Here is a 27079-nt window from a genome sequence, read left to right as displayed (position 1 = left end):
TTTAATAGTTATAATTATTGTTTATGTTATTATGATTATTATTAACAGATTCAAACAAAAGTTTCTTCAACAAGAATCTTTAATTACTAAAAAAATATTTATTCACTGGTACAAAATAATAATACCTGTCAGCGCTTTTTTATCTCACTTCCCTCTTCACTTGTTCACTCCAACTCACTCTTCACTCTCAGTTTCGTTGCTATTCCCTACGCCACCTTCAGTACCGCTCCATTGCGCTCCCACCCCGCGCCGCTACACCCACAACCCCCTACACCCGCAAACCTATGCCTTCCATGTCGTTGCTCCTCTCATGTCGTTGTTTCTCCCACACCAACACTCCCTCTAGTATTATTATTATTAATATTATTAATATTAGTAGTAGTATTATTATTAATATTATTAATATTAGTAGTATTATTATTAATAATAAATATTATTACTATTATTAATATTATTAGGATTATTAATAATATTATTATTATAATTTGTATTATTATTATAATTTATATTATTAATTTATATTTTTTATAAGTTAACGAGTTTTTTACTCTTTTGTTTATTTTCTAAAATATGATAATATACCATATATTCTTAATTTATTTGTTATATAAAATATTAATTGATCAATATACTTTTATTGAGATGGTTGTTTATTCCTGATGAATTCGTAATTTGATACATTTTACTTATTATTCAAATATGTATTATTCTGATAAAGGGGAAGAGATCAACCAGTAAAACTTTATAATAAGAGAATGACGTTCAAAGAGAAATGTAAGTGTTGTTCAAGCAATACATACTACACTAGTAAATTTTATGCTCTCATTGACTTATCGTCGAAGTATTCTCATGAGGCGAAGTCCCCCTCATCTTATTGTGACTTCTAGACATTTAAGAGTTGCATTTACAAAGGGATCATCTCGAAGACCACCTCCAAGCTCCCGACCTTCACCTCAACGATAACAATTATGAATAATATTAATATTATAATAATTTATTGTATAACTAATATTATTAATATTTTTAATATATATATATATATATATATATATTATTAATGTTATTAATATCAGTAATATTATTATTATTACTAATATTATTAGTATTATTGATATTATTAATATTGTCAAAGTTATCAATATTGTTAATGTTATCAATTTTATTAATATTATAATAATAATATGAATAAAAATATTAATATTGTTAATAAAAATATTTATATTAATAATAAATTTAACTTATAAATAGAGATTTGTGACTAAAATTTGTGAGTAATGGAAAATTTACTTACAAATAAAGATAGAGACATGTAGATAATAATTCGTAGGTAATGTTAAATTTGCTTACATATTCATATCCGTAGATAATATTTGAATGTAATGATCAATTTACCTACAGATTTAGATCCATGGATAATAATTTGTTGGTAAATCTGATTTATTTTGTAGTGAATATGGTGACTCTTCAACAAGTGAAGATGCAAATTCGAAATCAATTCGTTGTGAAAATTCAAGGAGTTAATGTTCTTATTTATATGGATCGGAAGTGTTAAGAATTTTAATTTTAATTTTAATTCCCCAAGTTCTCCTATGAGCAAAAAAAAAGATATAATGCACATTGGTCACACTTTGCATATGTTCTCACATTTAACATGCTGTAAATGTGATTATGCAAACCCTAGTGCATCTAGAAGCCTATTTGGCCTAAGGTTTTAATTTGGGCATAAGTGAGTCTAATTAAAACTCTAACATAATAACCTAAGTAGTTATGTACAATGTCATTTAAGATAACCCTAGACTAAAAGATTAGAATACAATCTCAAATACCAAATACCCTTACTTGATCCAAATACAAACTCTAATATCCTATATTACTTTGTCCAATTATTTATAATTTATACATTTTGTAGAACATGGAAGCTTTGATGAATCAAAACTGTGTTGAAGGGTTGATGCTTTGCTGCTTTTGGTTGCGGCTTAGTTCTACGATGTTTAGAATTCTTTTAAAGATCATTCTTAGTCTTATGCACAACCTGAATCAATCTATTTTAAAAGAGAAAATTATTTGTTTAAGCAAAGAGAAAAACAACTTATTGAATTCACGATAATCGATTGTTTGACACTTAGCTTGTTTGAAGGTTTTCAAAACTGTTTTTGACTTGGTTGACTAACTGTCAAAACCAATTCAACCGGTTAAAAAGACATTTCAACTGGTTGATTGTCACATTTCTTAACAACTTTTCAAAAACCTCTTAAATCTATTTTCAGTTGAATTAAAACTGATTTGGCTCATGATTAACTGTCTAAAATGATTAGTTTTAAGAGCTATAAATATGGTTTCTCTTTGTATTCAAAAATACACAAAAAGTGATATTGAAAAAGGTTTTTAGAAGAGATTTGATTCTAAGGTTTGCAAGATTGCTAAGTAGTTGTGCATTGGTTCAAGATCTGATCTTAGGAGCTCTGTGGTTCCTGAATTACTAGGTGTAATTTGTTCCTTTTTTATTCTTGTAATAGTTTCTTCTCTATACTTGTAAGTGTGTAAACTTGTAAGGTCAGAGGGTGTTCTAACTAAGGTTGTGTGAAAGACAAAGAGGGTGAGTGTTCTTGTGGTATCATGATCATCTCTATGTGGTGTTGTATATTGTAATCTGTGATTGATTGTTAGTGGAATACCCAGTGGTTGTTTTGGGGACTGAATGTAGCTCAGGGGTTGAGTGAACCAGTATAAATTGATTGTGCAATCTCTCTCTCTCACTCACTCACTCATTATAAACTGTTTTATTTGATTTTTGTCTCTGATGTCATAAACAACAGGTTAAAACGCAATTTCAACAGATTGTTTTTCTGCAAACAGTTTTAAATGCTTTGATTGTTTGGCTTCCTTGATTGTTTTTTCTGTGATTGTTTATAAAACTTCATTCTTAACTAATCTTTAAAAAAATATTTTGTGAAACTATTCACCCCTTTTATGCCATTAACTCTAACACATTTTACATTATACTAACTGCCCATACTAAGATAGCTTGGCCCCACTAAAGTTAAGGGATGCCCACTCTTCCATCTAAGTTTACTATAACATCTACTAGGACCAAAGAGTTTTTTATATTCATACCAAGAATGAAAAACATTGTCTGTTACAGTTAAATAACTTGTAGAGAGTTAGTTGTGTTGTTTTTCGTATAAATAAAAATCTTGTAAAAAATAGAGAGTTTAATCACTGTGAGAAAAATACTAGATTTGAAATCTTGGTAAGTTCTCCATAACTCCTGAGACGAAGAAAGAAAACTTGTTCACGTTGAATTTTGTTGTATATTCAATTTTTTGTTAATACTTGAATTAAACCATGTTATCTTTTGTGTATTATCTTCTACTTTCCTTCTATTATACTTCTGTTATCATTCTTGTGGTGTTTATGTGGTAGACGGTTCTGCTTAGTGAGCTTGAATAATATTCTGCAACATATTTTAGGTCCTATAAAATGAAGAAACTATTGAAACATATTTCACAAATTTTTATTATTACTTTAGCCTATATAAAATGTAAATAATGTTGTGTATGCTCATTTTGTGTTAGACATAAATATGATTTCTAATGGTTTAACATGTAAGCTACCCTCGATAACGATCGAGAATCAAAAGTGGAGTGAAAAAGGTAAGGGGTTTCTAACTAATTGAACTAAGTTTAGGTAAAGGAGAAAAATCATGGAAGCATAAATGAAGGGGAGACAACAAAGAAACTTCACAAAGAAAACAAAACGTTGTTTAACGTAAAATTGCAACTTCGTAACAAAAAGGTAAGTCGTCCAAAAAAAAATCTCGTTTTTTTTTTATTTGCTTGTCATTTTCATTAAAGTTGATGGGGTGAGGTGGGTTAGGGTTATCATCTTTTATGTTAGTCTAGGCTTGTTAGTCCTTGGGTTCTCAGTGTGATGGGTTTGATTCTTGATTTCTCAATCTCTAATAAATGAGGGAATTAGGAATATCTTTCACATTTGAAATCCACCATATATTTTTGGTAAATGACTCGACACTCCATTATAAGGGTTGACCAATGGAGAATGTTTTTAAGTTTGAATTATCATGGAAAGTGAAGAATGAAAAAATTTGATAACCTAAGTGAATGTATTAGTTCAATAAATCTACCAACTAATATTCATTTTATATTTACAAAAAGAAATATTATATAATCAAATTCATTGAAAATACAAGAAAAGAAAAAAAAGAGAAAGAAAGAAATTTAATTAATAATTTTTTTAAAAATATCATTTCAAGAACAATCCAACCATACAACTTTTAAACCGTTTAAAAAGATCAATCCAAACTAAAATTTGTTCAAACATTATATTTTTCAATCATTTCGATACAATCTCAATTATTCAAACTCATATAAACTATTAATCAAATTAAGTTTAACTAACTTTATGCCCTAACATGCATACAATTACTATATTAACTTATTATCTAAATCAATTATCCAAGGTTTTATAAAAAAAATAGAGATAGCTTCTCTTACCTGAAATTCCTTATTCTAATGAAAATTTTATCTCAAACAGTTAAACCACTCCAAAATCTAGGAATATAGATCAAGTTATCCAATCATTACTAAATTTTAGTATAAGCTTAATCAAGTTGAGAGAAACATTTTTCTCAATCCATTAAGATTGATGAGTAAATCATATAGAAAAATAGAGAATAAGAGATCTTTAAAGTATAATATGCAGTATAACAAGAAAAGAAAAGACAGAGAGAGAGAGACACACAAGATTTATATTGTTTCACTCTATCACAATAGCTACAACTACTTGCATAATCACTCTGATTAGACCAATCTAATATATTTTTAAGTTTTACAAGAATCCTTTAAGAAAACAAGAAAATACCATACACATAATAAGATCTTGAACCCTACAAGATCTTCTATCACCATTTGTGAAACCCTATTACAATAAACACTAATGGCAACGCTATTCAAGATAAATACAATAGAGAAATTATAGAAAATAAATAAGATCACATAGACGAAGATACAACACAACATATAAGAAAATATATAAAACTAATCACCACCATAGCAGATTTGTTTACCCTTTTTTTTGCTAGAATGTTTATCCTTCTAGGAGTTCCTCTTGTTTTTCCACATCTTTTTAAATGTTTGTGTGATGAATGTGAGATCCTCTACATCTGGTTATGATTTGTCTTATGTGTTTCAAACAACTTCAAGGGCTTTCGAAATCTCAATTTTTTTCTTCTTTTGGAAGGTCTTTAAAGTCGGATTTTTGCTTTTCACTTCATAATAATCTTCCTGTAAAACTTGTTCATAGAGAATGAGATTACCTACCAACTCTTTTAGAAGCATGGCTTCGAGATCCTTGGATGCTTTGAACTCCTTGACTTGAAATATCCATTCCAAAGGGAGGGTTATGATAATTTTGTCATTAAAATCATATTGACTCATGACAATCCCAAAGTTTCTAAAGCTATTCAGAAAAATCTAAAGGTGTGCTATCATAGATTGAATGGATTCGCCTTTTTCCATTTTGAATGTTTTGTGTTGTGTCCACATCATAGTGAATTTTTTTCTTCTTACTTCCTTGGAACCTTCATGCAATAATGCAAGTGTTTCCCACATGTCTTTTGCACTTAACATAGTGTGAATTGTTGATACTTAATCTTCACGCAAAGCATATAAGATGGTGTGTTTATCTTTGGCATTTAACTGATATAATGCCTTATGTTCTTCGTTCTCGAAATCATGATAGGTGAGATTACCAGAGGAGTCAATCGGGGAGGAAATACCTTTCTTTATGATTTTCAATAGTTTCATATCATTGTATTCCAGTAATGATTTTATCACCAATTTTTACTAATCATATTTCTCTCCCTTAAATAAGGATGGCATGTTGATTGCTTGTCCTCAAATTCCATGAGTTCACCTAGGATCGTTTCCTCAAGTTCTATAAAGAACTAACCCCTAAAATTAACTTTGATACCAACTAAAGGTGCAATTTGTTCCAGAAGAATGGGGTTAATGGAGCTTAAACTCTAATCGCAAACCTGAAAAACAAACAAAGAGTGATGTAGTTCTATGTTGAATCCATGTAACTCTTTGTATTTTTTGTTTATTGTGGTTTGATGGAGGAATTTTGTGGGTTAAATGGATGAATAAATCTGAATGGAAAACATGATAATGTTTTGTGAATATAGAGACTTAGAAGAGGTGAGGCCAACTTCTAAGTAATTATAAGCTAAACACAAAACTAGTGCTAACATAGAATGAGAAAAGAAGACAAGATGTGCACAAATTTGGACAATATTTCTTTAATCAATTCTAAGCTAATTTACAATAGGGCTAGCACTTGTATGTATGGTGCTAAAGGAAGCAAAGGTGCAAGTTTTAACCCTAAAAAATATCCACTCCCATGGTGACAATTGACTTCCTCTCATTGGAGCAAATCCTCTCAAATTAGAGGTTGACAAGTGTCCTTCTCTAATTGGAGAGAATCCTCTCTATTCCCATGAAGACAAGTGGTGTTTTGGAATTTGTGGGAATCCTCTCCATTGAGGGGATAATATGTGGACCTTAATGTCTTCCTTGCCGATCCATCATTTCTATTTGCACTCTAGTAATTTATTTGTGCACCCTAGATGGTCTAGAGTTGTATTGGGTCCAAGGAGGTCCAATTGTAACTCTAATTAGACTTTTTTTTATTTACACCTTACTATGTTTGGCCCAATACATGACCCAAGTACAAGCCCAAATAAGGTCCAAAATAAAGCTTACACTACTTTGTACAATTTTTACAAGACCAGAGAAAATGTAGTTGCTAGATGGTCCTCCATCATACCCTCCCTCTTGAGAAGGATTTGTCCTCAGATCTACATTGTTGGCTCTAAACAACAACCTTATTATTTCCTGAATTTTATATTTTCCCTCCATGATCAAACATCAATCTACAATAGACATTAAACAAACATGATATAAGTGTATTTATTAAAAAGAAAAAGAAAACAAAACAGAAATAAGACCTTTTATTTTAACAAAGTTTTAGAAAGAAGAAATTGGGCCTTTTTCAAAAATATTTGTGTTCACTTTGTGTTATTCGTTACCCAAGTTACGCAACAACATCACAAAGTGTTATTTTTTTAGATTTTTGTGTAGAAGAATAAGCATTATATAATTGAAAAAGAGAAGTTCAAAGTATTGCAAATCCTCTTTAAGGATTTTTTTTTATCTCAATTGTGCTTATACGGGGTATCATAAGAGACTCTTATTCTTCTTTTCTGAACTCTTCTTCTTGTTTTTCAACCACACCTTTAGTTGGATTTTCTAGGGAAGAAAATTTTATATCTATATCTAGTTAAGCTCAAGACATACTTTTTTGTACTTTCCTTTGTTATTCTTTTTTTCCTATCTTCCTCATGTGACCTTTCGTACCTAGATTTGGAGGAGTAATCCTCCCTCTTAAACTCTCTCTTGCAATAGGATGTGTTAGGATCATCTTTCCTAGGGATAGTCCAACTCTTAAGTTGTTGTTCTACCCTAACACATAGTTGAACTAAGTTATCCAGTTTTTTAAAGTAATTAAAAGGAAAAAGTTTGACATTATCCTAGGTTCAAGGTTTAGGCCACTCTTAAATCTAGCAATGGTAACCTCAGCCTTTTCCTTGACACGAGCCCTCAACATAAGTAATTCAATTTTCTACCTATATTCCTCTATAGTTAGATCTCCATGTCGAAGTTTTTTGGAGTTGATACATTAACTCCCTTTCATAGTAAGAAGGAACATGGCGTCTCCTAAGGGTATTCTTCAACTCATTCCAGTGTCAAATGTTAACATAAGGGTCTTTCTGTAAAGAAGTCCACCAATACATGGTTTGTCCGTGAAAGCTCAGTGTAGTTAGGGATACTTTTCTACCTTCTTCTACATGGTTGCTATTAAAATTTGTTTTCCACCTTCATCTCCCAATCTAAAAATTTATCTATGTCAAATCTTCCATAAAAGGGAGAAAGGTCACCCTTTGTTCTCTCAAAAATTAATCTACTCTTCTTCCCTATTACTCCCTTGTACACTAGATGCAAGACTATGATCACTCATTCTGGATTAAAAATAAAATATTTTTAGAAAAAAATTAATTAAAAAATTAGTGATAAAAGTTTTTACAAATAAGTTTTGAGGTTTGGAAGTTTCTATCAAGGTCAAAGAGTCAACTTCTCTTAGATTTCACTCCTAGGAAAGAGTGATGAGTCAATTAGACCACTTAAGTATCATTCTTTCCTAGTCGGAGATTCCTCAAATAGGCTTAACCAATTTTTTCTCAAAAGAAACTTCAAAAACAATTTTTCTATTAAATATGGTGTGTGCAAGACTTCCTAATAACCAAAACAAGGTTATCAAAAAAAAGAGAGAGAATTTTCCTAAGTATCACGGAGACTTAAAATAAAACAACACAGGAAATTAAGCAAAAAGGAAATAAAGAAAAACCAAGAAACATATGAGAAAAATAAACTAGGTGTGTCCTATGTGAAAGTGTAAGTGACACTTTAAGCCCCTTAACACACTTTCACTATCTAATGTGCGGATTAACTATTACAATGTTCTTAATGAGATTTATTTTGAGATCATTTTCTCAAACAACAAAAGAAATAAAGAAATTAAAAACAAAATGAACTCAAAGGTTCCGTGATAAAAGGCCACAAATACAAGAATTTCTTTTTCCATGATACTTCTTCACTTTGTCAAGTCTTGTTTCTTTCAAAGTTGTGTTGATTCTTCACTTTAGCTCTCTCAAAGTAAGACCTTGATTTATGGCTTATTCGTGAAACATCAAATAGGAATTTTAGCTTCACAACTTCCAAGTCCAAACCTCACACAAGAAGAATTTCACTTAAAGAGACCAACAAGTAAAATCAAGAAAAGCTCAATTAAAAAAATGCTAAACTCAAATTTAAATTAATATGACAACAACAATGAGTGTTTTTAAGACACAAATCAACAAATAAAGATGGAAAAATAATGAGCACACAAATTGGAAACCTAGGAATGGCACTAGAATAGATTTCAAAACAAACAAACAAAATCACTAAGACGGTAAGAGTAATTCAAGAAATTATTTAAATTTTTCTAGATTTAATTCTTCTCCTAAATTTGTACCATAGATTGCTAACACAATAGGTAATTTTCTCAAAAAATTCAACTCAAAATATGCAATGAATTAATTCCAATAAAATCCAGACCGAGATCAAATTTCACATTTCCTTCTATTTTTTCTTCAGTACTAACATCCTGGATTTTATGATTTATCATTTTTCACTACTGCGAATTTGGATGTGCCTTTTAAACTAGAGATAAACATACTGAACTTCTCACATAAAAATTTTTACACCATTTGAACATGTATATAGCTTGCAATCATTTTGTTTAGCTAGTACCATAAAACAACAAACAACAAACAGAAAGAAACCTATTAAATTGAAAGAAGATTATGATAACTCAAGAGATAATGAAAATCTAACACTAAAAAACTTGTTAATGGTCTAATAACAAGCTAAGAGACTAAAATTCATAAATGAAAAATCATGCTAAGATCCAAAACAAATCAAATTACACAATATTTTGTGGTAGACTCACAAAATCAAGAAACTAAAATGAAACACAGTACTACTAGAAGTTTATGACATATATGGAATGAACATGACTTGGACAACATGGATTAAATTTAAAACTCAAATTAAAATATGCAAAACATATATTGAACCAAATAAAAATGAAATAAGACTCAACAAAAATAAAAGCACACATAGTAGCATAAGTATGAAACCTAAAACACATGTTTTGATGATTCAAGATAGAATGGATGGTTTGAACCAATTAGAAGCACAATGAACACAATGTATTTCGTGAAATGACCCAAAACAGATTCAAGACATGTAAAGAAATGAAAACACCACAAAAGAATTAAGAAGAAAACAAAGGTGAAGAACACTTAGCTTGAACCAAAACCTTGCTCTAGATACCAAATGATGTAGCCCTATGTTGAATCCATGTTGCTCTTTATATTTTGTTGTTTATTGCAGTTTGATGGAGGCATTTTGTGGGTTAAATGGATGAATAAATATGAATGAAAAACATGATAATGGTTGGTGAATATAGAGACTTAGAAGAGGTGAGGCCAACTTCTAAGTAATTCTAAGCTAAACACAAAACTAGTGTTAACATAGAGTGAGAAAAGAAGACAAGATGTGCACAAATTTGGACAGTATTTTTTGAATCAATTCTAATCTAATTTACAAGAGGACTAACACTTGTATGTATAGTGCTAAGGGTAGCAAAGGTGCAAGTTTTAACCCTAAAAACTATCCACTCCCATGGTGAATATTGACTTCCTCTCATTGGAGCAAATCCTCTTAAATTAGAGGTTGGAAAGTGTCATTCTCTAATTAGAGAGAATCCTCTCCATTCCCATGAAGACAAGTGTTTTTTTGGAATTGGTTGGAATCCTCTCCATTAAGGGGATGACATGTGACTTTCATGCCTTCCTTACCAGTCCATGCTTTCTATTTGCACTCTAGTAAATTTTTTTGTGCACCCTAAATGGTCTAGAGTTGCATTGGGTCCAAGGAGGCCAATTGTAACTCTAGTTAGACTCTTTTTTTCTCTATTTACACCCTACTCTAATTGGCCCAATAGGTCCATGAAAATAAGCTCAATACATGAAGTACAAGCCCAAATAAGGCCCAAAATAAAGTCTACATTACTTTGTACAATGTTTACAAGACCAAAGAAAATGTAATGGCTAGATGATCTTGCATCATAGAGTCCATCAAATAGTAGAGAGAGAGAGAGAGAGAGAGAGAGAGAAATGGACATCAAATTTATACTAGTTCACTTTTCAGTAAGGGTTATGTCCATGCTCTTTAGGCAACCTACTTAAGAGCCTTTCACTAAGTATTATCCACCACTCCAGGTAAACCAATATGCTACACCTTTGCATGTTCACACAGTATTCTAAAATTCTTTAGGTTCTCCAAGTATATTAACCTCTCCAACTATACCAATTATTCCAACCTCTTTAGGCACAACAAGTATTCTAACCTCTTCAGGTACACAGTCCTAATCTCCCTTTAAGATCAAGGACCTCTCAATACAATGAACTCTCTTCTAGAGAGAACAATGAAGGATCGTGATAAATGTATAATCATAGTTGAATTCATAGATTTAAAAGGCGTGTAAAATAGAAAGAATGAGCCACGTATCATCAAGAAGTATGCCAAAATACTCCAACTAAAGTTGCACATGAAGAACAGGAAGAAAAGAGGGAAACCAATGAAGATTGTGTAGAAAAGTGCAAAAAACGAACATTTTCATCCTCTTCATCAAACAGTGAACAAGCTGAATCTAATGTTGAAATAGAGGAAGAATTAGGAATAGAAAATACCTTTTTCTCTATATTTTCCCTTCATAGATTGGCTTGTTCTCCTTACGTTTTACTGCGTCTTCTTTGGCTGAAGCCACACATAGTCATAGCTTCTTTCTAATACCTATCTTGAAGATGTACCTCATGTAATCTAGAGATTCCAAGAAGCTCATCCCATGCCAACTTATTTAGCTCTTGAACCTTTGTGATGGTTGTTGTCTTGGGCTCCTAAACCTCAATCATGTTGTCCAACAACTTTAGGTTTATTTCTTATTTGGAAAAGTTATTCCCCAAAACTTCAAGTATGTTCAGAAGGATGTGCATGCTCCCAAAACTATCATCGACAATTTCACCATCTTCATGGTGAAAGAATCATATTGATGTGTGAGGGTGACAACTTTATTTAGTTGAACGTCTTCATTTCCCCGTAGTTGATTCTCAAGAAGTCCCATATCTCCTTGGTAGTCTTCAACATGTAAACTTTTTTATATTTATTTTTAGACAAAGAACGAATAACAGTGCATCTTTCTTTATTAGTTAACATAGTGTTAAACTTTTCTTCTTCTCAATCTTCTTATGGGGATGTGATCTTGATGTCTCCTCTAGTGATGATCTGCCACAATTGATCATGTGTGGACTTTACATACATTTTCATCTTGCAAGGAAATTCTTCGCAACGAAGGTTAGAGGTCTTGAGAGGGAAACTCCTTCTGCGATCAATTGCTCTACTCTTATTGTGGTTGTTGGATCTTTTCCTCTAAACATTGTGAGACATTCAACCTTTTAAAGACTGAATACCAACATTCAAAACAAGCAAAATACACAATAAAGAAGGGTTGAATTATGTATTTAAACTTTTTAAAATTTTCGCAATGTTTCACCGTCAAATGATAGTTTATATGAAAGACGATTTGTCAAACAATTTTTCTAAAAAATAATTTATAAAACTCTCCTTTTATTAATTCAAGACAATAATATGCAATTAACAGGAGATAAAAGGAAACAAAGATTTATGCTTGGAGTTTTATATTGGTTTATCTTATAGCAAAAACTATATTTAATTCACAATCAACTTATTGAGTTTCACTATGTAGACTATCAATACAAGTTACAACGCAAATATTATTTAGACATCAGTCACACCTGGCTAAAAACAACTCAAGTATTATTTGGATCTCAACCAATCCTAACTAATAACTCGAGTATTTTTTGTAGCAAACACTCCTGGAAAAGCAACCCATATTATTATTTTAAAGATCACAACTCTTAGTTAAGACAGAGTATTTTTTTTAACAACATTCATTCCTGGCTAAACAAACAGGATTTGTAAAAAGGTTTGATCTAAAAGATCACATGGTTTGCTCACTAAAGAGAGGATAAGCATCTTTCGACATATACAAAGGATTAACACTCTTTTAGGTTGCTAAATAAACACATTATTACAAAGCTTTTATGCGCATAAAAAGGATTCAAGTTTAGCTTTCATCAACACTTCGCAATTCATTATCTTATATTTTCTTCTTGAAAGGAAAGCTTTATATAGAGCATAGAAGAAAATGTTGTTGCAAATCCTTTTTTGGCCATTGAGAGCTTCAAAATTCATATGACCATCTTCATGCGTAAAAGTAGAGATCATACACGGTAGATAGTTGGACCAGAGTTGACATATACTTGTGTTAGGAAGGATGTTGATGCAAAACAACTTTACCTCGTATCCCAAGAGATATGTTAACATGTGCTTTAGCGGATCCTCTTGGTAAACTAAATGTGGAAACATTTCTTGCAACATAGAATAAACTTGAAAAGTATTTTTGTTAAGTACAACGTTAAGCTTAAAACTCTGTGTTTATCATGTGATGAAGACATTGTTTATCTGACGAAGAAAAAATTACAAGGTATTATATCACCTATCAGATAAAACACTTGCATCTTACATGTTCGGCTATTTATAAAACACATCATCTTATAGGAGAAGTATGTTCATGGAGTTTATGCTTTGTTGTGAAAAATAATTAACCAAAAGTAGGGTTGTTAGAATTAACTCTAACACATATTTACTCTAAAGATTGTCAATCTTGTATTATTAAACAACTTTATTGTTGTATAATCAAAATTGACTTTATGTACTGATTTGAAGAAATCTAATGTACTCACTGTTAAACACAAGGGAAATTTAACGGAAAACCTAGAAAAATTTAACACCATTTAATTAATTCCCTTGGCTTGGATGATGTATCATTCAATTCATATTTTGTGTTAGTAGTTTCTTATCTTACTCTTAATCTATATATGTTCTAGTGTTGATGGAATCATTAATTCAAGTCTGATGGATTGAAAATTTATTACTAAATATTTCAATAGTGCATGTACTCTATCAAACAGTCTTTCTTGCTGAAGCAGGATGGAGGTTGCAGAAGAAGCTATAGGATGAGGAGAAGATATCTGAATGTCGTCCGAGGTGCATGAGGTAGGATATAGTTTTTCAAAATAAAGCTCAACAGTATTTTGGTCTTTCACTTGCAATTGGAGACATGAGATGCCAAATAAATAGAAAGCACAAGGGTAAAGAAACAAGTGTTAGTTAAGGTCTATTTTAAATCATAGACCTCTCCCTTTCCCTCTTACACAATTTAATATACTATTAGATTTAGATTAAAACTACTGCAGTACATAATAACTTTTTAAGTAATTTACACATTACTTTTGTTTTAAGCTGAAACAACTTAGAGGAAAAGAATGTGCAATACATAAATGCATCAAAAGGAAAACAGAGTCGAGGCACCCCCTTTCCTTTTTTTTCCTGAGACAGTTCCGGGACTGAATGACATCACAAAATATTTACAAATACAGAAGCATGGAGAAACATAGAGGAAATGAAACTTAGATATTCCCTCTGATGTCACAGCCATATATTTACAGATACAAACAATATATAAACATTGTCTGAAATACAACAGAGTTGCTGATTTCAGCTACTTGAAGAAGGGCCGAAGTACATACAGATGGGGGGATCGATCCTCATAATAGAAAGGATTGCAGATGGAATTGTCCAAATTCCATCACCACATATCAATCCAGAAGCAACTGCTCCAGCATAGTCCTCTGCATCCTTTCTATTCAACTTCTCCCATATAAACAATATCACAGTTCCAACAAACATATCAACTGCAAAGTAAGCACCGATGTAGAAAGGAACTGCCATTGCCATTGGGATAGGTATGTACTGTGAGAATTTCTTAGGAGTCACATCCCTTACAAGATTGATAGCCAGGGCTGCCGCAAAAAAACCACCGCACATTTCAAGGCAGTACAATGGAAGCTCTGAGAATCCCTGAACACCGATAATGGCCATTTCCCTGAATATAACGGCATATGGTGCTTTGTAAGGGCCATCAGGTGAGCCAATATCAAAGGCAGTCCAGAACATCCAGAAAGTGAGAGGAGCGATCACACAACCCATCGCTGTTCCTATCAATTGACTCACAAACATGGACTTTGCTGATGAGAAGGTAAGGTAACCGGTTTTGAAATCTTGCATGAGATCAGCTGCAGTTGCGACTATAGACATCATAACGGCACATGATGCTACACCTGCTATTACACCACCATTTTGGCCGACTGCTGCCGCAATTATGAAAAGACCAATCTTTCCATAAGTGGATGCCAGGCTCCAGTCTGTGAGGCCAGTGCCGTAAGAGTTGCAAAAGGCAAGGGCAGGGGCAAGGATGTAAGAGCACAGAACCAAGTACCATTTCAGAGGAGGGAAAATCATTGGTATTGTTGCTATGGATATTGCAGCCAAGCCCACATATCCAGAGGCAGCGAACCAGGTGGGTATCCTGTCCTTCAAAAATACTTCATCCCTCATCTTTTCTTCTGATTGCTGTTCAGAACTCTCATCATCTGAGAACATGGATATGAAAATAATTAAATTTCATAGATTATATACACTTGCAGTCAGATCCTGACCAAACCAGGCTGGGCAAGAGATACAGATCTCAGTTATGGCCCATGGAGAGTCACGCTTAATGAGATTATACTACTAAATAATCAAATAACAGATCAATCTATAGAACACCGCTCCGTTTCCAAATAATCAGAAAACAGATAAAGTCATTTTCATATAAATTATTGTGATCACTAATCTTTTAACTATGGATGGAAAAAAATTTAGTAGAACTCGAGGTTAACACCAAATGTATACTCTTAATAGCACTAGCTTCAACTGATGACTCTGAGAAAAGATAATCAAATGATTTTCAAAAGTTAATTAACTACATTCATTTCCATTATTTTCCACAATGTAACCAGTTCTATATTATCCATAGCCAAGTTGTCAGACAGATCAAGACTAAATGGCAGCACGAAAGTAATTTATTGGAAAAGTATAAGATACTCATGCATGAAAAGTTGACTAAATTTACATGTCTTGCAAGGGAAATAACTAGGCAGATACCAACCTAACTTTATTAAAAGAAAAAGAAATCATACTTGTAATAAATTTATAGAAAATATTTTGTTGTGCTCACCATTAACCTCAGTCACAACAGGAAGGCTGGTCTGTTTGGAGCTTGCCCTCCACATCTCCCTAACAGTTATAATTATAATCTTCACCAGATTATAAACACCATCCCCTAAAATAAGGGCAATAGATATGAAGACCTGCAGAAAACATGGTAAGTAAGAAAAAAGCTGTACAACAGAATTATAACAGAATATGGCACTTTTTGAGGCATTAAATCTTGGAAAAAACCCAAATAAAATTCAGGTCATCTCAGTATGTTTCAAAGAAAATAAGACAACTATTTTAATATCAAGTCAAAACAAGTGCTATAGTTTACTGTACTCAGCAAGACGAAAGTAAAATTTAAAATTTCAGCGTTGATAATGATCAATATTCTTTATTATGCCATGTTACGTTATCGACTACTCTCTTTTGGAACTTGAAATTTAAGATATAAAGAAGGTAAATATCATGGATTACAATTGTATTTTTAACTAATAAATAGTAGGTTGCTCATGCTTGGCACTCGAGTTATGAGTAATCAAGTTTTTCAAATGTCAATTTCAAATCTACACTTGCAAACATTAAGGCACTGTTTCCTTTATTAATCTCAGCACAGAGCTTCAGGAAGAAATCACAAGTAATGTTTGCGTAAAGATTCCTTAGAGATGCTGCAAGTATATTTTCTTAGCCATACCTTGTATCCATAAAGACCTTTGAAGTCATTGCTACCAAGGTCAGCTGGATACCAGTCCCCAGCATGCTCAGAGATGAAAGGCCACAGGAAGCCCCATGAGATAATAGCTCCAAGGAGAACTGAACAATTTACTAGGTGAGGACAGATAAGACCACATCCAACATAGGTTGGACTGAAGTCGAAGTAGAATCTGCATGAAAAGGATGCCATGTTAGTATCTGAACAGTTAATTGTATCCTGAGAACCCTACACATTCATTCTGCAGCACAGCAGTTAACAATAAAGCATTAATTAATCAACTTATTTGATAACTAATAAAAATATTTGACAAGCAGTTATTAATGAAAATACTTGCTTCAAGCAGCATGGCACCACGAGGGGCAGCTAAAAAATAAAAACAACCACAAAGTAAAACCTGAAGCAACTACTTAATTGGGCTATTCTGGGAAGTTGTTGCCTCTTATGCTACCATCAGCTGTTTAATAACACAATCAGTAAAGGTGCCAGTCTTGTTGTTTAATTGTATTATTTCAATAAACAGATGCTACCATTCACATTACGCACATCAGTCATTTAAAATTTGTGTTCTCTGATACATTGAACCAGAGGCAGAATAACAAAACTCTAACCGGTTCTGGAAAAGAAAAACAAAATGACAGAGGCCACAGCCAATCAATCACAAGAAAAACACAACAAGAACACTACAAACTAAAGGCTAAATTGAAAACCTAGAACACAATTTTATACTTCATTTCTTTTTATCATTCCATGTATTAATACAGACTAAGAATGCAATTATCCTTGGTTATATAAAAAGTACTGTTTACTTCTTATCCTAAACCACTTTCTCTTAAGTGTTTGTGTGCATTAGTGGAACTTTGGATCAGCCACTCTTCCTTAGTCTATCAGTACCGCTTGCAATTATTCTCAGGAATTCATGTAGTCCCAGAATTTCAACTCACATGTTAGTAGTGGGATAGTTATGGGTTGAGTTCATCAGAAATAACTAGTTAAAGTTTGTGACATTACCCCATTAGTTTCTTAAGAATGTATTGGAATTCCTAATCATAATTCAGTTTTGGAATCTTGCTAGTACAGGGAAAAATTAATCATGAGAGGACGTATCTTTTGTTATTTATCAAGTTCATTAAGTTCTGATTATTAATAACAAGTAAAAAGCCTAGCACTAACTCATGGACTTGTATTGAATCCAAAAAGTTTCTGCCTGTAGGGTGGATACCTTAAGGCGCAAGTGAAATCATAGAAATGATACCATCACAAAATATATACCAAAGTAGATTTATAGTTTAATACAGGCCTTTTCAAAAAGAAATTACTCATTTCAATATCTTCTCTTAATAGCAACGTACAGCCTGACCCACATACAAAGTTACTCTTGGACTGTTATTGCCTAGTCATTATCTCTCATCAGATCAAACAGAGTATACAATGTTGATAGCTAGAAAACAGATGCACCATAATTTAATGAGTAGGAAATTAATTCTGTGAAGTGAAGACAAAACTAAAATCTCGAGCCCTTACGTGTTCCTAAATAGTGTCAAACCAAAGCTAGGGAAGTTGTCAAATCCACATGAATCCCCAATACCACTGAAGAACCACTTAAAGCAACTCCAGACAAAACTTATGCTTAAATACTTCCCAAGCTGCCGAACTTGATTCCTGTGCAATTCTCATAGACAATAAATTAATAATATAGAAAGCAAAGAAAATAGAAACAAAATAATAATAGGTTAAAAGATGGGTTAAAAGGTTTCAGCAATGCTTAGATTAATAAGCGAAAATATACAGAAATAATGTGTGTGGCCTGTATCAGAGTGTAAGAAATAAAAATCTTCTGAGTGGTCAAATTAACATAATTTGTAACGTATACCCTGCAAGTTCTGCTCCAGTTTTTGTATGGAAACTGTTAATAAGCATTGATGTCGCTGTCCCACTGGGATATGTAAGTTTATAATCCAAGACCATAACCTGAAATTCCATTCACCGATCACGATACATTGGCAAAGGAAATGATACATCACAAGTAAAAAGAGGTTACAGCTATAGAAAGAATAGAAAGGCCATAACCAAAATTTTCACTCCTTCCAGTTCCACTCGTACTATATTCACTTTCTCATTATAGATGTACTACTAAATAGACGCCATTTGATTTTGTAAGAAAAGAACAATTTCAAAAGTCCAAGGCTTAAAATTAAATAGTTCCTCTTTAAATAAAATTTTCTATTTAGGTGTTTTAACAACAGCCATCTTTATATATCTATAAAAACTTAAAACCTCTCTCAACAGAGAAATTATTCACATTTTTGCCCCCGAATAAATAAATAATTCATATAATTTGCACCACATATATGATTCCTCCAAAATTTGTGTTTTCAACCAAAGAAACAAAATGAAAGGGGGATGATGGAAGCATTACTTTTAGTATATGTGAAAACAATACAGTTTCTAAAATGCTTTTGTATACTTTTGTACTATAGAATGCCAAATATTCAGCAATAAAACCAGAAATATGGAAGGTCACGAAGAAAGGTACACTCATTATATCATTAGTTCAAAAAACCTGCACAACAATTGGTATAATGACTAGCAGCTCAAAGTTTGACCACATTTAATAATTCGACTTTCCAGAGTACAAGAGACAAAAAACATCTTCCTGCTTGTGTTATCCTATCTCTGTTCTTAAAGTATAATTTCCATAAGATGAAAAAGAAAAGGAACAAAGAAAGAAATAGAGTTCAAGCAAATCTAACACGATAACAACAAACCAAATAGATTTACCTTCCGAAGTGGCACAAGGCTAAAAAGTCCAAGGAAACTGACAACAAACATGAAACCCATCATCCAACCCAATGCTGGGTTTTTAACATCTTCAGCTCTATTACCAGGGTAATCAGGGCCTATTAGTTCATATGTTCTTTGATCCATGGCAATCAAGGATGAACCAAACCCCCCTGTTACCAACATCAGAGTGCACGTAAGAGAAATTTATGGGGGGGAAATCTCACCAGTGTAAGAAGCAACTATCATGACTGCCAGATTGCTTAACTAGAGTTGAGAAGCAATCGCGTGTAACAAACTATGTTTTACCTTGTACAATTAAGAAAATCAACGCATTTTAACATTCCCTCCTTAATTTTTTTTTCCTATTGGTGAGAAAGATTTTATCAATGTTATAAAGCTTTTCAACAGATTTCCTTCATAAGGCAATAAAACCTTGCTAGTTTATTATTATTCTTTTTGGTATGCAATACTTGTATATTCTATGTGAGTTAATCGTGCTCGATCTTGAAATTACCACAATGGGTGATAAAACTCTTCCTGTGGACTTATCGCAACTACTGCGAACCCAAATGTCAAACTCAAGACTACTAGTTAAACTCAAAATATCCTGCTAATTTATTATTATTCCAAGAAAAATACGACAAGAATTAGAAACATACATAACATATTTTCTAAATATAGAAAGAAGTTAAGTTCCTACTCCATTATCAATTAACCTTATCTCTTTCACAAAATTCACATAACCTCTAAGAACCTTCATAATACCAACCCCAAGCTGAAACGTATATTTCAAGCAAAGCGCCAAGATTTTGCCAAAGAGTTGTGCAATTCTAAAGTGAATTCAACAGCAACAAACATCAGAAACATTCTTATCAAGGATTTAAACTGCAGTTGAGTCGTAGTTTTGTGGCAAACCTTGACCTTGTCCCAGACCAATTTTTAAGCCAGGGCAAGAAAATTGAGTGAATGTTAAGATTAAAATTAGGAGAACTCGAAAGTACTTGTACTATAAAACTAATAACTGTTTCCTTCTTCATCATGTGCATTGACATTAGTTAGTGAACAAGAAATCACAAAACTTTAATCAAAACATAGTCTTCAACCAAAACAAACAAGTAAGAGGTAAAGAGAGAGAGATACCACTAAAGGCAAGGCCATAGCAAGCAACCACACAAGTCTGAATAACAGTGTTCTCTTGTCTGGTGAAGGGTTTCGCGAAAAACCCCATCTTGGTCAAGAAACCAGTCCAGGTCCTGACAAAGAAGAACCCCAACAAACCAGCAGCGACGTTGAGGGAAGGGATGATTCCAACTGTGAGGTTGAGCTTGTGGGTGATGATACAGAACAAGGTCCCCAACACAGCACTCACCACCAACCCTCTTATTGTTATTTGCTCCTTCCATTCTGGAACCTCCTCACGCAAATACTCCTCCTTCTCCGCGTTCCCGTGAGGATCCACGAGCAGGGGCTCCGAAATATCCATTGATGAGGTCTCTGTGCCCATCGTGCCGGAGAGGAACAAAGAGAGATTCGGGGGCTAGGAGTGGAATCAAAATAACCAGAAAACCAAATATGATATCAGTTGTTGTGGTTTGGGATGAGAGCAATGATTGGGTTAGGTTATGGGACTGAAAACGTATCTGGATATTGATTTTGACAGGGTTTGATTTTTGTGAGCATCTATGGAATCAGAACAACTTTGCTTCTGTTATTGTTTATGGGCAAGTGACAGCGGAACACGCAACTTGATCGGGTTAATCTCGGGACTCTAACCTAACCTAACAACCTGTCATCACGTTGCTTGGATTTTTTTAGTTTAACCAAGTTGACTACCATAAAACTAAATTTATTTCACTTTTTAATTCCTATTTTAGGATAATTTTGGTTTTCATCTCTTAAATTTAACTTTTATTTTATTTATTAAAATTTAAAAAAAAAACTGTTTTGAAATATTATATTTAAGAAATTAAAATGAGATTTACCTTCACCTTTAACATTTCACCTTAATATTATAATGTTTAAAATGCTTTGAACATGATGTTGTGAATTTTAACATAAAATCGTTGAAATAAATGATAAACTAAAATGTAACAAACAACCACCCTAAACAAAAATAAGAATTAAGAAAGAAAAGAAAGACATAAAAAAAAAACTTTGTGATTTAATTTGAGTATTATTCTATACCTAATTTATTCTAAACAAATTTCTCTCCTTTTTAGATGTTAAGGAGAAAACCTAAAATATTATAATTTTAATTGTTTCTCTCTGACTCTCACACTAAAACCATATGTTCAACCAATGTTAAGTTTACATGTATTTTTAAAACTTCACCTTAATGTCTCATTTTTAATATCTTGACCCTGTAATATATAATATCAACCAATAGCCCTACACTGTTGCAAATTTTCAGACAAGATTATTAAATATTAAAATAAACTGGAAAAAATAGATAAAATACACGGATAATTGAATTGTATATTATAAAGTTGCAATATTTAACAAAAATAGCATATGATAAGGTGAAAAAAAAGGTTTTTAAGGTTAATGATAGATTAAATGTAATATTTGTTGATAGATTTATCGTTAAAAGAATGTTCACAAATATTGTAAAACGAGTCCCCTTCTTTAATATGTTAGATAACAAGTAATTTGGAAGAGTTAGAGGATAAGAAATATTTATCGTTTAGGCTTTTATAATTGTTCGTCTATAAACAAAAATATGTCTAGTTCTTGATCAAGTTGATCAAATTTCACTATACAAACTCACATTGCTAGATTCAAACTAAGTAATCTTTAGACATTAGTCAGTTCAGGCTATAACTGAATATTATTATGGACAAGCAATGATTGTTAGGTCGCAAACTATTCCAAATAGTATAAGATCTTTTGGAACCACTATTACCCAATATGATATTAATGATAAAGTGTTTAGGACCCTCCCCCTAAGTGGAGAGCCCAAGAAATTTCTATGAGAGTGTTTAGGACCCTCCCCATGCCCATGTATTCTTCTAATTCATGAACATGTTTTGTAGAGTGATGTCAAGATGGTAAAGTGAAAAATCGTGCCTTCAAGACTACACACAAAGAGAAGAAGACAAAATTTAATATAGTCTATGACTTTGTAAATGATACATCATATAGTTCGGACACAAAAGATGATGAGTTATTCTTTCTCATCAACAAGTTAAAAAAGATTATGAAAAAGCATAGAAGAAGGAACAAGTTCTGCTATGAGTGTAAGAAGCTTGGACATTGTTCATAACTTAAATAAGGAAAAGAGAATGAAGAAAAAAAAGTCTCATGTTTACCTGGGAAGATCTAGATTTTAATCAAGAAGTATAAAATGAATTCATGGCATGCCCCGTCTACAATTTCACACTGGATGAGTTTGATGAAGAGGTGTATTTTTTTTTTTTTGCATACATTCTCTTAAAGAAGCATATGAAGAAGTCATATCTAATAATGCTAAAATTATTGAAGTTTTTAAACACATAAAAAGAAAATAAAACATGTTTGCAAGGAATTTGAACTAATGTAGAAAGAACAAGAAATGTCTAGTGAGTTATATGCTGACTATGAACAACTCTTAATACCCATAAGGATTTGAGCAAGGAAAATAAGGATCTAAAGCAAAACCTTGAAATTCAAAACAAAAATATGGAAATGATTAAAAGGGAATTGTTTCTAGTTAAAGAGATTTTGGGTAAAAGACCCATGAAAATAAATCAGACATTAGACTACCTATTGAAAGAAAATGTTGCTCTTAAAAAAATCATATCAGATTCTAATATAAGTGAAAAAAAATCTATGGATCTTTTGATAAAAAAATTCAATGAGTTCTCATGATAAGTCATGATTAGGATATGAGAAAAAATAAATCATAAAATTAAAACAAAATTTATTGTTTCATCCTCTACAATGTCTACAAGTACACCGTCTAATGATGTTTCATATAAAAAAATCATTGAAAAACACTAATAGGAAATGACCCAAACAAGTATGGGTACCCAAAACAAAAATAATTTCTCTTATAGATATTCTAAATCCAAACAAGAAGACTCATTCTAGAAAAAGGACAATGGATGCTCAAAGTTCATAATGACAAGAAAGTTTATGTTCCTAAGGTACAGAATCAAAAGAAGAATTTGAGTGAGACTCATATGAGAACTAGTTGGAAAGAATGTTGGAGATGGTCTAACAAAGATGAGACATTCATACACTATTTTGCAAATTTGTTCACATGCATGTTTTGAGATGATTGAGGCATTTTTGGTTGATCTTGAGTCATTATGATAATCCACTTGTTAGCACCTTTGAGCCTTTATTCTTTTCTTATTTCTAACTGCATTACCATCCTTAAAAAGATAAAAACAATTATTGTCCTTACCTTAAAGGATATAAGAGCTTTGAATTATTTTCTAGGGATAGGTTCTTAAACAAACATGATGTTGTACTCCAATTTAGACTACTTGTGTAAATAAATCATTGAAAAAGAAAATAAAGAAGGAAAAAATATGCAAAAGAAAATAAAGAAAGACAAATGAAGAATGAGAAATATGATGAAATTTGTTTGGATCAAAGTTCCTCTTAATCAAAGTTTTCTTTCAACATGTCAATTAAATCCTTTTGGAAATTGTTCAAAATTCAAATATTAACAGAGGCTCTAAAAAACTTAATATCTTATTTATCTTGATTTTGTCTTAATAAAATATATCTCACTTAAAATATAGATATGCTTCAACATTTAAAATTTATGCAAAGATGGAAGGTTTTCAAAAATGCAAAATGCTAACAATTTTTTTTTGAAATTTGAATGATTTATAGTTTTTCAAAAAGAGAAGTTATTTTGTATTCATGATTTTGTGTTAATAAAATCATCCTATTTAACCATTGATATATTTCAACATTTGAAAATATAAAAGTATAGAAAGTTTTCAAAAATAAATTTTAACAAAAGGTTACTCATATAAAAGCTTTTTGAATTGTTGATTTTGGATTAATATTTTTTATTCTATTCAATGATAATTGATCTATTCTAGTTAATGAATATTTCAATCACATTTAAACTGTTTCCAGAAGTGTATAAACGCTCAGATGCGTATAAATCTTCAGTTTAGAAGTTTTCTTTTAGAGCGTCTAATGCCAAAATGATGGATAACAAAGCGAGATTTGTGTAGTTTTAAAGACTTGTAGTTTACAAGCTTTTACAATCATCATTTCTAAGGCTATATAAAAGACTAAAAGTTGAAGAAGGTGATAGCTGTCGTTTTGCTGTCAAATTAATATGATTCTAGCGTAGACTTGTCTAACACTAGAGAGATGATAGTATAATTGTGGACAAATGTCCATGTTCCCAAGTCGTCTCCCAACGAATCCAATAGTAAAATCAGTTGATCAGGGTTTAAAATCTATCTGCAAGTAATAAAAGTTAGCAATAACAATAAAGATGAAAAGGGGGTTTGAGATAGTTGTGCAAAAAATATAAAAGAGATTAAAATAGCAAATAAAAAGCGGTTGATCCCAAGTTCTTCCACCATTGAATTCTTCACAGGTTCTCTAAAGATTAATCTTTTCTCAATCCTCCAACAGAACTAAACCAGATTGAACATGCGCCGATCTGATTCAACTGAAACTCACCAGTAAAGCATGCGTCTACTAGTTTAATCAATACCCACTTTATTCCATGCGTATACTCCATGGGAATGCTTACCTCCTCTCCCTTGAATCATGCGCCCAAGAAATTAATTAGAACAATGCGAACTAACTAAGAAACCAAAGTTTAAGATAAGGAAGACTCTCAATCATGCGTTCAAGTACAACCTCTCACAAAAACCAGTTTTTCAGGAGATTAGACAATAAAAACAACTGCTATAGAGAATTAAAAATCAAAACTTTTATTGAACAAAACCTCATAACTCAATGGGGAATTACAAAAGAATCAACCAAAAAGGTTTAGCCTTCCATGCGGAGGCAAAACAAAAGAATTACTAAGAAGAAAATAAACTAAGAAAACCCTATGAAGCTCCCTCTTTTCTCCTTGATGCTTGTGTCCTTTTATAGGCTTTTCTGCTCCAAGGATCTTGAGAGAATATTGTAGTTTATATTTTGTTAACCGTTTCTATGTTTCCATCTTTCCAGAATTCTTGTATTTTGCAGAAGATTTGCTCCCAATTTTGTTTCTGAGATATTGTAGATTTTATTTTCTCTTTCTTCTCCTCAGAATTTGTTCTGTTTTGGTTCAAGAAGCAACTTGGACTTTTGCATATTTGGCCCATTCACAAAGGTAGATGCTTCCTCCGGATAATTTACTCTAAAAACACAAAATTAACAATAATAATAGTTAAGGCCCAAATAAACCCAATTATAAGAATATTAATTAAAACAATGGATTTATTTATTATTATAGTCCAATAATCTATGAATAAGGCTAGTGAGTGTGAATAAATATATGCTCATCAGAAGGCTACAATAAGAATAAAAAGAATTAGAAAACCAATTTGAACAGAAAAAGTTTGAACATACAAGTTCCTATTTGTTCTTGTATAGAGTGTCTAGTTTGTTGGGTTGTGAGCAAAAATTTGTAAGCCCTTCACAGTATAAAGTATACCCTGTGAGCTTTCATTATTCTCTCTTTGAAAATGTTTTTCATTTTATTTTGAGAGATCTTAGTCTCAATGGGAGATTAAGACTGGTTGTACCTAGAAAGGTTTACATACTTGTTTAGCCTAGAGAGATTGTGTACATGATGAAGAATTGACTAGAAGAAGACAAGGTGCAACACAATAAGGAGGCTTAAGGACACATCAATGGAGTTCAATGTCTTCCAAATGATGAACCAAACTCATGAACATGAGTGTCATCTCCTTACATAACAAATGAATGGAAAGGAAACAAGAACAAGTAAATGAACAACAAAACAATGAGGAAATTAAAAGGAGAACAATATCAAAACATTAAACTGAATATAACACATAAAAAAACAATTGAAACCGATTAGAATGGATAAAGAACACGATCAACCGATTAGAATTGAAGAACAATACAAAACAACCGATTGAAATTGATTTTATGGTGCAGAAATGGAAATGGAAGATGAAAACAAGAAGGACTTATGTGGTTGAAGCCATGGGAGGGAAGAACACGCCACTTGGAAGGTGATTAATCCAAGATAAGTGCAAGAGTGCCACCACTTGAGAGCTTCCCTAACACTCACAAGATGAGACAAGATTAGGAGAAACAATTCTCACAACTCACACAATTTGTGTATAGTAACTTTACTTCAAATTCATTCTACTTTTACATGAGCATGACACCTCTATTTATAGTGTGAAAGTGCTGAAATTAAAGTGGGAAAATTCAAATGAAACACATTTGAATTTGGCGCCTATTCCAAGTCACAAGGGAGGTGTGACTTGGTTTCTTACTTTGACACCTCCTAAATCTACACTTACACCTTCTTTTTATGTTACATGGAATGTGTGACTTATCTTTGTATATTAGCACCCCTTATATCTATATCTACACCTTCCATTTATGTTCTACTAAAAACTAATCAAAAGAAATTACAAAAAGAGACATCCAATGATGCTCATCTCTCAAGGCCTTGGCCTTGCTCCTAGCAATCCTTTGAGGCATGAAGGATGTTGAGCTCATGGGTTGG

General features: G+C 32.1%; 1 protein-coding gene across 1 annotated transcript; it reads right to left on the bottom strand.

Annotated features, from left to right (window-relative positions):
• Positions 1 to 14168: 14168 nt before the first annotated feature.
• On the bottom strand, positions 14169 to 21250 carry LOC137813648 (putative metal-nicotianamine transporter YSL6). The gene is made up of 7 exons (XM_068616012.1): positions 20560 to 21250; positions 19417 to 19589; positions 18509 to 18606; positions 18160 to 18297; positions 16618 to 16807; positions 15946 to 16078; positions 14169 to 15319 (listed from the first exon to the last, which is right to left on the bottom strand). The coding sequence occupies exons 1-7, from the start codon at positions 20921 to 20923 to the stop codon at positions 14385 to 14387; spliced, it is 2031 nt and encodes a 676-aa protein (XP_068472113.1). The 5' UTR covers positions 20924 to 21250; the 3' UTR covers positions 14169 to 14384.
• Between the last annotated feature and the right edge of the window lie 5829 nt (positions 21251 to 27079).

The sequence above is a fragment of the Phaseolus vulgaris genome, chromosome 1, assembly GCF_051622355.1.
Source record: "Phaseolus vulgaris cultivar YP4 chromosome 1, ASM5162235v1, whole genome shotgun sequence".
Classification (NCBI taxonomy): Eukaryota; Viridiplantae; Streptophyta; class Magnoliopsida; order Fabales; family Fabaceae; genus Phaseolus; species Phaseolus vulgaris.
Note: the sequence above shows the minus strand (reverse complement) of the source record. Positions and strands in the feature narration are given on the sequence as shown.

What these genes read in the sequence shown, in the direction of transcription:
- LOC137813648 (XM_068616012.1), bottom strand. Translation starts at nt 20,923, where the DNA reads ATGGGCACAGAGACCTCATCAATGGATATTTCGGAGCCCCTGCTCGTG. An exon ending in CTATGGCCTTGCCTTTAGTG is followed by an intron (nt 19,590 to 20,559) that starts GTATCTCTCTCT and finishes TGTTGGTAACAG; the next exon opens with GGGGGTTTGGTTCATCCTTG. An exon ending in TTGACACTATTTAGGAACAC is followed by an intron (nt 16,808 to 18,159) that starts GTAAGGGCTCGA and finishes CTTTTCATGCAG; the next exon opens with ATTCTACTTCGACTTCAGTC.